The sequence below is a fragment of the Carcharodon carcharias genome, chromosome 17, assembly GCF_017639515.1.
Source record: "Carcharodon carcharias isolate sCarCar2 chromosome 17, sCarCar2.pri, whole genome shotgun sequence".
NCBI lineage: Eukaryota > Metazoa > Chordata > Chondrichthyes > Lamniformes > Lamnidae > Carcharodon > Carcharodon carcharias.
Genome location: NC_054483.1, coordinates 56162405 through 56176640, shown reverse-complemented (window position 1 = coordinate 56176640; position 14236 = coordinate 56162405). Strand labels below are relative to the sequence as shown.

General features: G+C 43.7%; 1 protein-coding gene across 1 annotated transcript in view; it reads right to left on the bottom strand.

Annotated features, from left to right (window-relative positions):
- The window catches only part of pcdh15b (protocadherin-related 15b), a 1048074-nt gene that overhangs the window by 725325 nt on the left and 308513 nt on the right, over window positions 1–14236 (bottom strand). The window contains exon 6 of the mRNA XM_041210329.1: window positions 8323–8483. Coding sequence (XP_041066263.1) covers window positions 8323–8483 — 161 coding nt within the window. The remainder of the gene's footprint in view (window positions 1–8322; window positions 8484–14236) is intronic.

Here is a 14236-nt window from a genome sequence, read left to right as displayed (position 1 = left end):
AATATGTTGTACAAGGTATGAAAATTGTGGAAGGCAAAATACTCTGATCGCATTGCTTATTTTTACATAACTATGCACCATTACTCACAGAAACTAAATCTGTTAAGTACCACTCATACCAAACACCCTCTTGCTTGAAATGCATCTCCATTCATCACCCCACCCATTGGTTAACAAGCTACTTCAGTATGTCAGACAAATCAGATGGGACATGAGTGAAGAAGGGTAGTTAAGGTCACCACATCTTTTATTTTGCATTCTTGTCATTTTTTTCATGACATTAAGGCAGTGTGCATTCAAGATAGGACTTGCATTTATTTAGCACTTTATCGTGCCCTCGAGACATCCTAAAGCACTTTACAACCCTTGCATTACTTTTCAAATAGAAACATTGTTATGTAGGTAAAAGTCACAGACAATATGCATTCAGCCAGGTCCCATAAACAGCAAATTAATGGTGATCAGTTAATCTGATTTTGACGGTTTTGGTTGTGGAAAGAATTTTATCCAGGAAATCAGGAGAATTGGCAACATTTCTTCAGCGTGCCATGGGGTCTTTCATATCCAATAACTCATCTAAAAGTAGGCACCTCAGATGGTCCCTCAGTACTTCACTGAAGTGTCAGCCTAGATTAAGTGTTCAAATCTGTAGTGGGACTTGAATTCATAATTTTCTGACCCAGAGGTGAGAATACACTTTCATTTGCAGAATTAGCTTGCGAAACTATACATAGGCAGAGTGAATTGTTCACATAGATGAAATCTAAATTTAAGTGCATCTTCTTCCATGCCAAATATTGCATATGAAATGCGTGCATGTAAAAAAATCTCCAAATCATACTACTGATGAGAGAATCTAAGTAGCTCCATTGCAAAATAAATACAACCTCTCTAAACATTATGGAACTAGCAATGGCCTACAATAACAATCTACATGAATACAGTGCTTTTAATATGAAAAAGAAGTGTTCAAAGGCATAGGTGCACATAAGCAAAAAAAAAATAGACCAGAAGAGAAAGATTGCCAAGATGACTGAAAACTTGGTTGAATCAATAGATTGTGAGAAATTTTTATAAGGACAGAGACATGGAGTTTAGGGAAGAAATTTCAGAACATTAGACACTGGCCTTCAATTGTAGAATAAAGGGACAAGGGGATGCACAGAAGTGAAAGTCTTTTGAAACAGACGTAGTCATTTCTTTCCTTGTGTTGGATAAAAGATATCCAGCTGCTTTTGGCATTGCTAACAACAGGCTGGTCACCTCCTTCTTTTCATTTAATTTTATCCAGGCATGTGTCTCAGTATATCAAGTGGTCAATTTTGAATGAGAACTCTGTGCCATAGTGAGGACAATGAAGCTCTGCATAAGTTATTCTTTTACTTGAGTTTTAAAATTCATTTTAAAAAAACATTTCTTGGGATTGCTGGTCAGGCCAGGATTTGTTGCCCGTCCATAGATACCCTCAAGGAAGTACAAGTACAGAACCCCAAAACCGGAATTGTCTAAAAACCGGACATTTCTCTCTCAGCCCACAGGACGTGATGAATGGAGAAAATAGAATAATTGCAAACTGTGAAATACAATATGTGGTTATACGGATGCTTAAAGAAGTCACATCCTTGAAATCACTGTTAGCAATGAACAGTATGTTTGGTGCCCTCAATCTGAAGCCTGGATGTTAAATGCTGGAATAAACATGAGTACCTTGCCTCACCCAGGATATGTCACAGGTGTTCAGGAAGGATTGTCAACCCTCAGGAAAAGAAAATTGAACAAGCTCAGACCAGTTTGGAAACTTGAAATTAAAGTGCCATCTTTATGGCCTACCTGGTCTCATCAGATCCAGTGGGTAATCTAAAATCCAGGAAAATCTGGCACAGTGGTACTAAGGGTGTTGGATTTTGAGTATGGGAACTATACTGGTGGACCTTTTTCTTAAACCGCTGCAATTCATATGGTGAGGATACTGCCAGAATACTGCTATGTAGGGAATTCGAGGATTTTGTTCCTGTGATGATGAAGCTTGGGAAGACAATGTAGACTGAATCTTCAGTGAAATGGCAGGGGGTCAGAAACCCATTTGTTGTGCGACGGGATTAGAATCCCACTTCCTGGTTTTGTGGAAATCATAAGAGTTTGGAGGTGATGTTGACTTGCTTTCTGTCAACGAAGCTGCTCTATTTAAAGTGACCCTGTCAGGGATCAGAATGGCTGCAAGACAGTTTATTCCTGAAGGAAAAACAGAATTACCTGGAAAAACTCAGCAGGTCTGGCAGCATCGGCGGAGAAGAAAAGAGTTGACGTTTCGAGTCCTCATGACCCTTCCACAGAACTGAGGAACACAGTTCTGTGGAAAGGTCATGAGGATTCGAAACGTCAACTCTTTTCTTCTCCGCCGATGCTACCAGACCTGCTGAGTTTTTCCAGGTAATTCTGTTGCTGTTTTGGATTTGCAGCATCCACAGTTTTTTATTTTTATCATTATTTTGTTTTTATTCCTGAAGGATATTGAAGGCAAGAACATTAAGAGAAATGTGAGAACACTGCCCCCCCTGTTCTCCGACTCTTGCCTGGAGGTCATGCTAAAGGTGATAAGTGTCAAAGGGAGGTATTCTTTCCTGTGGACTGGAGGAAGAGGCCAGCCATCCAAGCGAAGCAGGCATGGTTCAAAGGAGCAGAGGCTGTTAGCAGCATAAGTGTGGTGCTCAGGACCTGAACTCAGTGTCACAAAAGCTTTAATTACCTCATTGTGTCAGGAAAGGTAGGTGTTATACCATTTTCAGATTACATCCATCAATATCTGATTTACCTAGTATTCTCCTGCACAACACTCCTCTGACTGGCACACCTTGCACTTCTACTTATTCCTTTCTCTCCAGGCACCACCTCAGACCTTCATCTAAACAGCTGACACTCACACCCATCCTACTGCCTTCTTGCATCCATCCCTCACAGCCACTTTCCTCAAATGTTCTCATTCCATCCTCAACAAACAATCTATTTCTCATTCATTACCCTCTGCTTTTCCTCAGAAGGTGCACAACTCAATACACTGCTATAAGGCACTTAGCATTCACTGGTTGATTTGTTGTCACCACTTTCTGAAATGTCATGATATGCACTATGCCGAGTTTGTATTCTTTCCCATTTTCTCTAATTCATGTATTTGATCTCCCACAGGTTGTTCAAAGATACCAGAGGAACTAATGAGGAAGCAAATCGAGGAGTCCTCAGAGGAGGGTGGGCACTCTGAGGTACACCGTCACATTACTTATGCATAACCTCCATAAATTCAGGTACACATGCCTCAGTGGCTACTGCATTAGAGATACATAGTTAGGTTATCACATGATTAATTGCACAACATGTGAGCAAGTGCAGGCACTGGAGATAGGGACAGCAATGAAGAGTCTCCATTGGTGGGCACAGGTTCCACACAATACCATAGAGGATGGCCTCAATGTGAAGTTGTGATTTAGTCCCAACAAGGACTGTGTGGTGGTCACTCCTACCAATACCCATCTGTGATAGGTAGATTGGTAAGGATGCAATCAAGTAGGTATTTCCATCTTGTTGGTTCTCTTACCACCTGCTGCAGACTCAATCTGGCAACTGTGTCTAGTTTCGGTGGCCACTTTTGATGATGGGCATTGAAGTCCCATAGTTAGAGAACATTATGTGTCCTTTATTACCATCTTCTTGTGCCTTGCAATATCATCTCTTACTGTTTAATCCCTCTTGTTCTTAACCCTATCAGACCTTCCCTTTTGTTCTTCATCCCCACCCCCTTTCCTTGCCTTGTGCTTGCTTAAAACACATTACATCCCTAACTTTTTCCAATTCTAACAAAAGGTCATCAATCTTAATCATTAGCTCTATTTTTCTCTCCACAAGGATTGCCTGACCAGCTGAGTATTTCCAGCATTTTTTGCTTTTTGTGGTGCAAGCTAAGGGTGGAATTTTCCGGTCCCCAACATGGCTGTACATCGCGGCACTTACTTTAACGCATCCTGGGGCAGCACGTGGAGATGAGAAGATGGAGGCCTTCAGCAGCTGGATCCTGGGCCACCACGTGCGATGGATGGTTGGAGCATCAACCATGTGGATCTTCGTTGCGCAGCACCATCCGGGGGTGGTTGTTCTTTGCGCAGCAGTTTCTTCCATGGCTCAGATCTTCAAACTATAGGTGGAAGGCTACAGGAGACAATGGTGGGCAGTGAGGGTCTGTGCCAGGGTGGGGGCAGTGGGGGAAGCATGCATAGCTGATATAGACGGGGAGAGGGAGGACACGAATGAAAAGGTGGGATTGAGTGTGAAAGTCTGGGAGGGGCTGGGGAGTTTGGCGGTGGTAGGGGAAAAAGAGAGTGGAGTCGAGGAATGAGTGAGCTGGTATGGAGAGTGGGTAGGGCCGTGCTGGAATGTTGGGGGGGGTTGGTGTGAAGGGGCATGGGGGGCTGTGTAGGTGTGAGGGGGCATGCGGGTTTGTGCAGGTGTAAAGGGGCATTGGGGGGGTGTACAGGTGTGAAGGGGCATGGGGGTTGTATGGGGATTGTAGAGGGGAAAGTGGTTCAGAGGAAGGGGTCAGTAGAGTCAATGGTGGATTCCTGGGGGGCATACTGAGGGTACCTATGGTAGGACGGGATGGTGACGATTAAAGGGGGCAGTGGGAGCCGGTAAGGTGGGAGGGTGTGACGATATTGTGAAGGGGCACTGAGGGTTGTTGGGGGGATGCAGATGGGTGCTGATTCGGGGGGGGTGGGAGTTGGCAGGATGGCTGGGTGCGGGGGGTGTGGGGGCAACATATCTATTGCAACATGGGTGGGATGTTCAGAAAGGTAGGGGAATTCTACATTTATGTGCATAGGGAAAAAGGTGGAGATGCATGTCTGCTCAGCTGGACAATTGAAGGAGAACCCCAGCATGTACAATGCTAGGGCCTTGGAAGAAATAAGCATGTGATGGGCAAAGGCTCTACGTGCTTGGGAGATTTCTTGCACATGGCTCGTAAGGGCCCTGGCAAAGATCTTTGCCTCCCTGTACACGACTGATTTCGGGGGACATGAGGCGTCCCTAGGAAAATGATGGGGTGTGGGGGGGCTGTGCGCACAGGTTTAAGGATTATCACAAATAAAGCACATCAGACATGATTGAAGTGCAAGTCAACTATATTTAGAAAAGCGTGATGTGTGTGACAATCATAGTGTACTCATGCAACCACTTGTGAATTCAGAACTTCTTAATTTTCCTTTCCCCAAAACTTCTTTTTAAGTGCTCCCCTGACTTCCTGCTGACCAGGTGGCTCTGTTGCCTTGTATGACATTGGCGGCCGTCCTCTGGAGACCCGGCTTACTTTGGCAGTCCTGCTGTGGGACACCTGCTCCCTCTGCAGTCACAGAGCACGAGGCTGAAGCGGTCACAGGCAAAGGGAATTCGGAAGGGCCGGATGCTCTCAGAGCCCCAAGTGGAGGTCCCAGGTGTGTCCAAATGCTGCTGTGCCACGCTTAGGGTGCCTGAAAGTCCCTGCCTGACTCCTTGAGGGGCTGGGGCACTTGGAGGGTGGTGCCCCAACCCCTCTCATGAAGTCACTGCAGAAGCTTGCACTTCATTGCTGTAGCCATGGGTATGTCTGCGTGTATCTCTGGCAGTATCTGCTGGACCAGGTTCTCCATGGCATCCGCCACCTTCCCCATGGAGCCCTCCATGTGTGCACAGATCGGAACCACTTCATCAGCCAGCTGGGGGACGGACTCCTCCGCCTCGCGTGCCACCCTGAAGAAGGCCTCCAACATCTGTGCCTGATTTTCCGCAGTCTCTCGCTTCCTCTCCAGCATCTCTTGGAAGGCTGATTCCGGAGGCTTGTCATTGAACTCGAACCTCACTGGTGCCTGTTTCCCAACACTCCTCCAAGAGCTGGTGAGCTTGGCTGACCCTGCCTCCTGCCGCTGACATATGCCTGGGTAATAACCACCAGAATGTGAGACCCTTCCTAAACTAGAACTAATATCCACTGAGGTGTGTGGGTCTGCGCTGGTGGTGGATGCAGGTGACTGCTGTGATGCCTCCATAGGTGCACTTTCTTCATCAGCGATGTCCTTGCTCCTCTCTGGGCTTATATGCATGCTGGACAGGGCTTCCCCACTTTCGGGCCTTGCCCTCTTCCTGGTGGGACATGTAAGTGAGAGAGGGGAGAGCGAGTGACTGCATGAGCTGCCTCCAACATGGAGGCATCCTTGACCCTTGGATTTCTATGACATGCATGGATCCTTCTTGGATGGATGCCGCAAACCAATCTCTCCATCTCCGATAGATCTGTCCCACTCCACCTTTGCCAGCTCCCGAAGCTGTTTTAAGTATAGTCGGCCCCTCTCCATCTTCTCTCTCTCTTCTATTATGGTTTAACTTCTCCTGTGCAAAGAGAGAAGATGGGGTTGAGAGAAATTGGGTTTCATGTATCTTTCCCAGGCTTCCACTCTTACAAATAACCCACTGGATTGTCTGCCATGTGATTGATGGGCTGCAGGTTGCCCAGGGGGGTTCAGGGCCAGCAGCCTCCAGAGCAGTGAGCCCATGCAGATGTAAGCATAAGGCTCAGAAAGGCATGTCATTAGTGGTGCTTGCTGGTTCCCTCAATGCCCGAGCCCCTTTCTCCCAACTGCCAGATGGCATGTGAGCTCCCTGTGTGGAAGGGTGAGGGACCCACAGTGGCCTCTCTACCTGCAAACTAGATGGACTGAAGTGGGGCTATCATGATCTTATCATGTTGCCACTGAGGCCCACATCCCTGTACCATACACTGAGGTGAGTGTGAGTAGTCGCAGGGTCACTTACCCTGGCGCGCAGGTGAGGCCATTCATCCTTTATCAGCACCACAGGACAGTCCTCTGTTGGAGGCCCAGGACACTGACTGCCCTGGAGACTTGCTCCCATGCAGGGTTCATGTCCCTGTATCCCTCCTGGTCTCCACTTAGTGGAGCAGGAAGCCTCGGGAGGTGTCGCTGAATCTGGGCACTGCGGCTGCCTCTTCTAGTCATCTCCTTGATCAGCATTGTGCAAGTATCTGTCTGGGCGCCTTTTAAATATGGTGCCCAGGTATGACGGTGGGAATGCGCCATCCAGTCCGCCCCGCTGTGCAAAATGTCAGGTAACCGCCAACTGCATAAGTAATAAGGCCGAGGTTGCACACCACCGTTCAAATTCCCAGCAGCCTCTGCAGTAGGAAATTCTCCCCATTCCAGACCTCGCCACAGGACTTAGTCCCAGAAGAGAAAATTCCACCCCAAGTTAGGAACTCCTACAATCTTTGGAACTTACCATTCAAATTATTATCGCCAACCATTGCTCTTTTGCAAACATATTTTCATTGCATCAAAGCACGCAAGGTTAGCAGTTTCATTTTCTGATTCTTTGACCATCACTTAGACTATGAGGTATCACGGCACTGGGTGCGCCTTGGAAAGTCACCCTCAACAGCTAAAACTCTTTCTAATAATGAGGTCAAGAAAACTGGGAATTTGACAGCTAACTGCGGAAAACACATGATACTAGACTCTTAAAAGGGCCGTGACCCAGGACAACCATTTGCTCCATGAAAATAAGAAATTATCTTGTCTTATGTGACAATTGGTGGATGAAGAATAAAAGGTGAAGAAAAAATGCTCAAATAGCCCAGGAGATTCAAGCCCTTAACTTTCAGATAGATGAAAGAAGTGTAACATAAAATATCAGACATAAACGTCAATAAAGTAGCGAAATTGGCAAAATAATAAAAGAAGCCCAATGTGTTGCTATACAAAAGACATCCTACTAAACAAAACAGTTCACTGTCTATCAGATGAAAACAAATGTAGGTGTGTATGCACCTAAATAATCTAGAATTATACAGACTTCAGCATTAAAGGTAAGCAGCACCTCAATGCAATGAAGAAATAAAAATCACAGTTAAATAAACACACAAGACAGCATGTTCAGACATCAAGCAATCACAACATAACAACTTGTGAAAGCATTAAGAAAATATGTTTAAACACATATGTTACTTAAAGGTGAAGCAATTCAATTTTTAATTTGAGCATGAATGAGTTCATTTTAAAGGTTATCTGGAACATATATGCTTATTTATGGGTCTTACAAAATAAAAAGCCAAAATATGCAGAGGCACTTACACAATCAGATAATTTTGAAAGGATCCTCATTGAACATGAGCATGAACACAGATCAGAGATGGATCTATAACAATATTGGGCCCCCGAAGTGAACTTATAACACAATATTTTTTCCAAACATTAAAACATTTGTTATAGGACATTAAGTACAACTTACATCTCTGTCGAGAACTCGGCCAGTACTGTTCAAATAGAGTCTCTGATTGACAGCGTCCAGAAGCACCCAGTAGTCATTGTTGCCTTTCAATGATAAGGCAATAGTAGGATTTGAGCCGCCTGCATGGCCTGTAATCTGCAAATTATCCACCAGAAGTGTTCCTGTTTCACATAATGAAATTTTAAAAAGTGATAAAAATAGAATTTAATGAAATAAGGTTAAAGAATCATTTGCTTTCCTTTTCTGTATCAGAGAGTAAGTGGCAACAATACAATTGCTAATGAAAACTGGAGGGCCAAAATATTTTGAGTTTGCAATCCTTGCATGGAGCCTCACTTAGCAGTAAGGCAGATCAAACAATTGAATGCAGAAGTAAATATTTCCATCAATAAAATTGATGCTGAAAAACTGGGAGATTCATGAATCAGGTGTGATAACCTCCACGCCCAACTGACTGATCTGCCCTTCTGTCAATCAAGGTTCCACAGCTGAAATCCCAGTGTGGGAAATTTACCACCATCCTTATTATTGATATTATTGTATGTCCAGGTTTGAAAAAGAAATCAAAGCAAGCAGATTGCAAAATATTTTTACAATCTCAATGATAGCTTAAACTACTTGGTAGAATCAACCAGTCTCTTTGGGCACAATAAAACATTTTAAATATAATATTAGTACTAATTATGTTAAATAGGGATAAATGTTCTTGACAACGAGGGAGGCTGCATTTCCAAATTGCAAAGGGTACTGTTCAAATAAAAATATCCTCACGATAATTGCTAACTTTCACGCAATTTCAAAATGGTTAAACAGTCTCTTAGTTTTAATGTTGCATTGAGAATTAATAAATCTATGTATGTAAAAGCAAATTTTATAACACTGTCATTTTCTTCCAACTTTATGTAAAAATCATTAGAAATGTTTGGATGACTACAGTACTAAAACGCATAATTTACACATGAACCTCAATAGCATGCCAATAAATTTAGAGTTAAAATACAACTTTTGTAAATTTAGTAAATAGAATATCTTATCAGCCAATACTCAAAGAAAAGCATTTCAAGTTAATCTATTTTGAATGTTCTACCACAGAAACTTACATTAACAAAACAAAGTCAGAATTATTGGCTCTCATTGAAATTCTCACTCTCATTCCATCAATTCTAAGGCAAGGAGAAGTTTCCCCTAGGAGACTTTGATCTCTGATCCAATATTGCAATGTAAATTCAATCAACTGGATAAAATGCACCAGAAAAAAGCCTCATTTATAAACCAACTAAAGAAATGATCTAACTCCTCCTTACTAAATTATGTTTCCAGCTGATATTCAGACTGACCATATGTCTATTTTCCAGGGGCAGTACCTGGATGAAGTACTATGCCTCTGCAAGAGCTCCTGTTTTTTAATATATTCTTTCACGAGACATGGACGTCACTGGCTAGACTAGCATTTTTATTGCCCAACCCTAATTGCCCTTGAGAAGGTGGTGGTGAGCTACCTTCTTGAACTGTTGCAGTCCATGTGGTGTAGGTACACCCACAGTGCTGTTAGGGAGGGAGTTCCAGGAAGTTGATCCAGCTACAGTGAAGGAACAGCGATATTTTTCCAAGTCTGGATGGTATGTGGCTTGGAGGGGAGTTTGCAGGTGGTGGTATACCCATACATCTGCTGCCCTTGTCCATCTAGATGATGGAGATTGTGGATTTGGAAGGTGCCTTGGTGAACTTCTGCAGTGCATCTTGTAGATGGTACACACTGCTACCACTTGCATCGATGGTAGAGGGAATGAATGTTGAAGATTTGGGGTGGAGTGCCAATCAAGCAGATTACTTTATCCTGTATGGTGTCAAGCTTCTTGAGTGTTGGAGCTGCACTCATGCAAGCAAGTGGCGAGTATCTCATCACACCCCTGATTTGTACCTTGTTATTGGTGGGCAGATTTTGGGGAGTCAGGAGGTGAATTACTCTCTACAGAGTTCCCAGCCTCTGACCTGCTCTTGCAGCCACAGTATTTATATGGTTCTGGAAACTTGTACCCAAATAGAGCCAGATTTATTGGTATGCTGAAAGGTAAATCTTCATTGCACCTTAGATTGTCTGTCAAATCAAAGTGTGGCACTCATTTGTCAGAGTGATGTCCTTCTGGGATTGGCTGCAGTGGCGGTTTAGGTGGGGCACAATGCCTTAGGTTTCATCATATAAGGAGGCAACTGTTTCAGCCAATAGTAACTGGCTTTAGTATGAAAAGGGAAAAAAAAAATCAGAAGGGAAGCTGAGGACAAGTTGGGTGAATAGTTTTACTTTATCTCAGAGATCAACACATTGCAAAAATCGGATCAAATGATGCATTTTTAATAAATAAGCTCTCAATTCTCCCCCTGGGAAGAGGGTTCCGAAACATTCTGAGATAGAGGATGTTTCACACCTTATATGGAAAATGTCAGTATACGAGGGACAATTAAAAGTTAGGGTATTCGGGGCCAAGTATAGATAATGCAGCGCGAAGTTGCTACAGCTACCATGCTGACTGAATGACAATGACTGCGTGAGCAGTTTTGGCACCATACTTTAGTAAGGGTATATTGGCCTTGGAAGGAGAGCAATATATCTTTATCAGCATGATATTGGAACTCCAAGGGTTCAATTACGAAGAGTAAATATACAAACTAGGATTATATTCCCTGGGATTTAGAATTAAAGGGTGATTTGATTATAAGTCTTCAAGATATTAATGAAAACATAGAGTGGATGGAGAGAAACTATTATCGCTAGCTGGGGAGTTTAAAAGTTAGAGCAAGACCTGTCAGGAGTTTAAATAGGCAGTACTTTTAGACACAAAGGGCGAGAGAAGTTTGGAAATCTCTTTGAACGCAAAGTTTTATGCTAGATCAATTGCAAATTTTAAATCTGAGATTGATAGATGGCATTCCAGAGAATTAGTACAAATTGCTGCTGTGTGATAACCAGCAACTGCTGGTCGGAATTACCATCCACTCCTACAGCTCTTCTGGTTTACCTTATTTTCGCATAATATCCTTTTGGATAAATCCTCTATTAAAGGGATTTGGGTCAAATGGGGGTATACAGAGTTAGGTTGAAGATCTCATTGTTTGGTGCAACAGGCTCAAGGGGCTGATGGCCCAGTCCTGATCCTAGAGCCTGGATTCTTACCAAGTTGGGGTGACTCAGGGGTCCTTTAAAAATGGTGGGTGGGTCTGATTCTGATTCTGGGATTCTAGACCCCATTCCCAGGCTGTGAGATTTTCAGGAGTGCTTTTTAAAGTTCAGGGCTGGTTCATGTCAAAAATCCATACCCTCCACTCCCAGCCAGGCCAGCTCCATTGTGGGGGTAGGCATGTCCTAGTCCTCTGCAATTTTCATGGAGTCAGGCCAGGTTTTAAAGGACTTATGATTCATGGTCCCTCAGAGGGGTCTATGAGCCACAGTCTGCATGTTACCATTTGATTTACCTTTTAAGAGGAAAGTTCAAAAGGTCTTACTCATGCCCAGGTATGCCCCCCAGCCAGCCCCTTTGGCCCCTTATGACCCCCATGCCAAAGTAAAGCATGGGCTCTCAACCAAGCATACATAATGAGGCTTGGCTGAGAGCCCAAAAATGCATTAAAGTTCGAAAACACATGAGCCCCAGAGAAAACACTGCTTGACTGACAGCTCTGGCTCTCTAATCTCTGCAGTCAATTTCACAGTGTTTATTTGCACACGATCCAGAGGTTTCAAGTGCCTTCAGTTTCAGATATTGAAATTTTAAAGGGTCTGGATGATTGACACATTTATTGCCCTGTAGTAAGAAGATGTTGATTTAAAAAGTGGAAAGTTATCAATGAATGACACTTCTTTTAACAGCTTTTTTTTACCCATACTACTGTCACTCCAGAGTTCATTGTTTCTATACAGTGTATGATGGGTGAATGGACATGGAAGTGCCTTAGCTTGGCATGGGGCATGAGAGGCCATAAAGGCTATATGGGGAGGGGGGGGTGCAAGGAGGGCCACATGGTCTGTTTGGAGAGCCTTACCTTGGCATGGAAGCATGAGGGGCCATAGGAGATGGATGGGAGGCATACCTTGGCACAGGGGACATGAGGTGCATGGATGGGACATGGTATGTGGAGAGTTTGAGGGGTTAGTGATGAGGGCCAGAAGGCCTGTTTTATTTTAACTGAGACAACGTCTCACAGTACCCAGGGAGGCCATTTAAACAGCGCACCTCAGCACCCAGTAGCCCTGTGGCTGCCATGGGCCTCTTTCCCAAGTCGGCTGGCCCAACTGCAGCCTGCACCTACTCCTCTGGCAATAAAGATCCCACTTTTGTGAGTACTTTCTCCTGAGGCGGGCAGGCTGAGTTGGGAATTTTCCTGACTCCCACCACCCACCTTTGTGATGAAAATCCAGGCTGAGGGTTCTATACAGAACACAGACAAGATTCTAGATTCAGTGTTAAATTGAAAATGGCTAGCTCAAAAAGCATAATTGTTGTTTTAACAATTATCTTTAAAATGATTTACCACACATATAACCATCTGGAAAAGAAACAACTGTATCATGCTCAATATGCCATTAATATTTTCCATTTCAAGTCGAGGAAGGAAACCTATAAAAAACACAAGTGTACTAAACATAAAACTGTTCTTACTTTACATGCTGGTTTATGTTCTGTTATGAATTTTATTTTCCCCCACAAAGTTCAGCCAACATAAAGTAGGCCATGTAGAAAGTGGGCATGAAAAACTGATGTTCCTGAACATTATCTATCAATGGTACCTGGATGCACTTCAATAATATGGGGGAGAATTTTCTCCCCATTGGGGGGACTGGGCAGGAGCGGGCGCACAGCTGATCACTGCCCGAATCGGCTGTGCACCGCCATTTTATGTAGACGGACCAATTAAGACCCACCCAGCGTGACATGCACCCAGAAGCGCTGAGCATGCGCGTGAAAGAGCGCAGAAATCTCCCTGAGGCACAGAGCTGCCTCGGAGAGATTAGTTTCATTATGAATAATTTAAATAAAGAAAAAAAAAATTTATGACGTCCCCTCACATGACAGTGTCATATGAGCTGGGACATGTCTATGAATTCTATTAAAAATTTTTATTAAAGTCTAAAAACCTTTACGAAATCTTATCCCGCCTATGGATGAGGTTTCATGAGAAATGCGAAGGTCACCTGGGCTCTTCGCCTGCCCGCCAACCTTAAGGTTGGATGGGCAGCTCAGTTAATTATTTTAATTGGTATTTAAATGGCCTTAATGGGCCTTTGATAGTTCGGTGGGCGGACAGCCGACTCCGGTGCACGCCCACCAAATGATGCACAGTGACATCAGGACGTACTCCTGATGTCACCGCGCGTCATTTTACACGTCGGTGAGCGGGGTCTACCCCCTCCCCCTCACTGACCCAAAGAATCTGGCCATGATGTCACATAGTAGCAATTATATGCACAATTGTTCAGCATTTGTGATGTATATGTGCAACTGTAAAATCCTAAATTGCTTAAAAAATTCTGCCTTGCTGCTCTACACAACCTACATTTTTCATCCTGGCTACTTTGTTGTGCTCCCATCCTGTGAGTTCCTGTTTTAGTTTAGTAAAGATGGTCACCCTATTCTAGTGGGTTTGTTTTTGTGAAATTTACTTGACATGATCCTATTAAGAGCTTCCCAGTCGAATCTCTGTCCTTATTTTGTATTGTGTGTAAAAGGATAACCTGTGACAGCACACTGGGGAGGATTGCACTTCTTTAACATAGCCTGCCAATTTTTCCCTGTTCAGGTAACCCTTTCTACTTGAGGGCAATAAGAGAAAAATTTGGTCTCAGTTTTTTTTAAAGAAAATGAAGTTTTGGAGCACAGGCAACTCTAGATTCTATCCAGCCCATTTCTTTGTTGAGGCA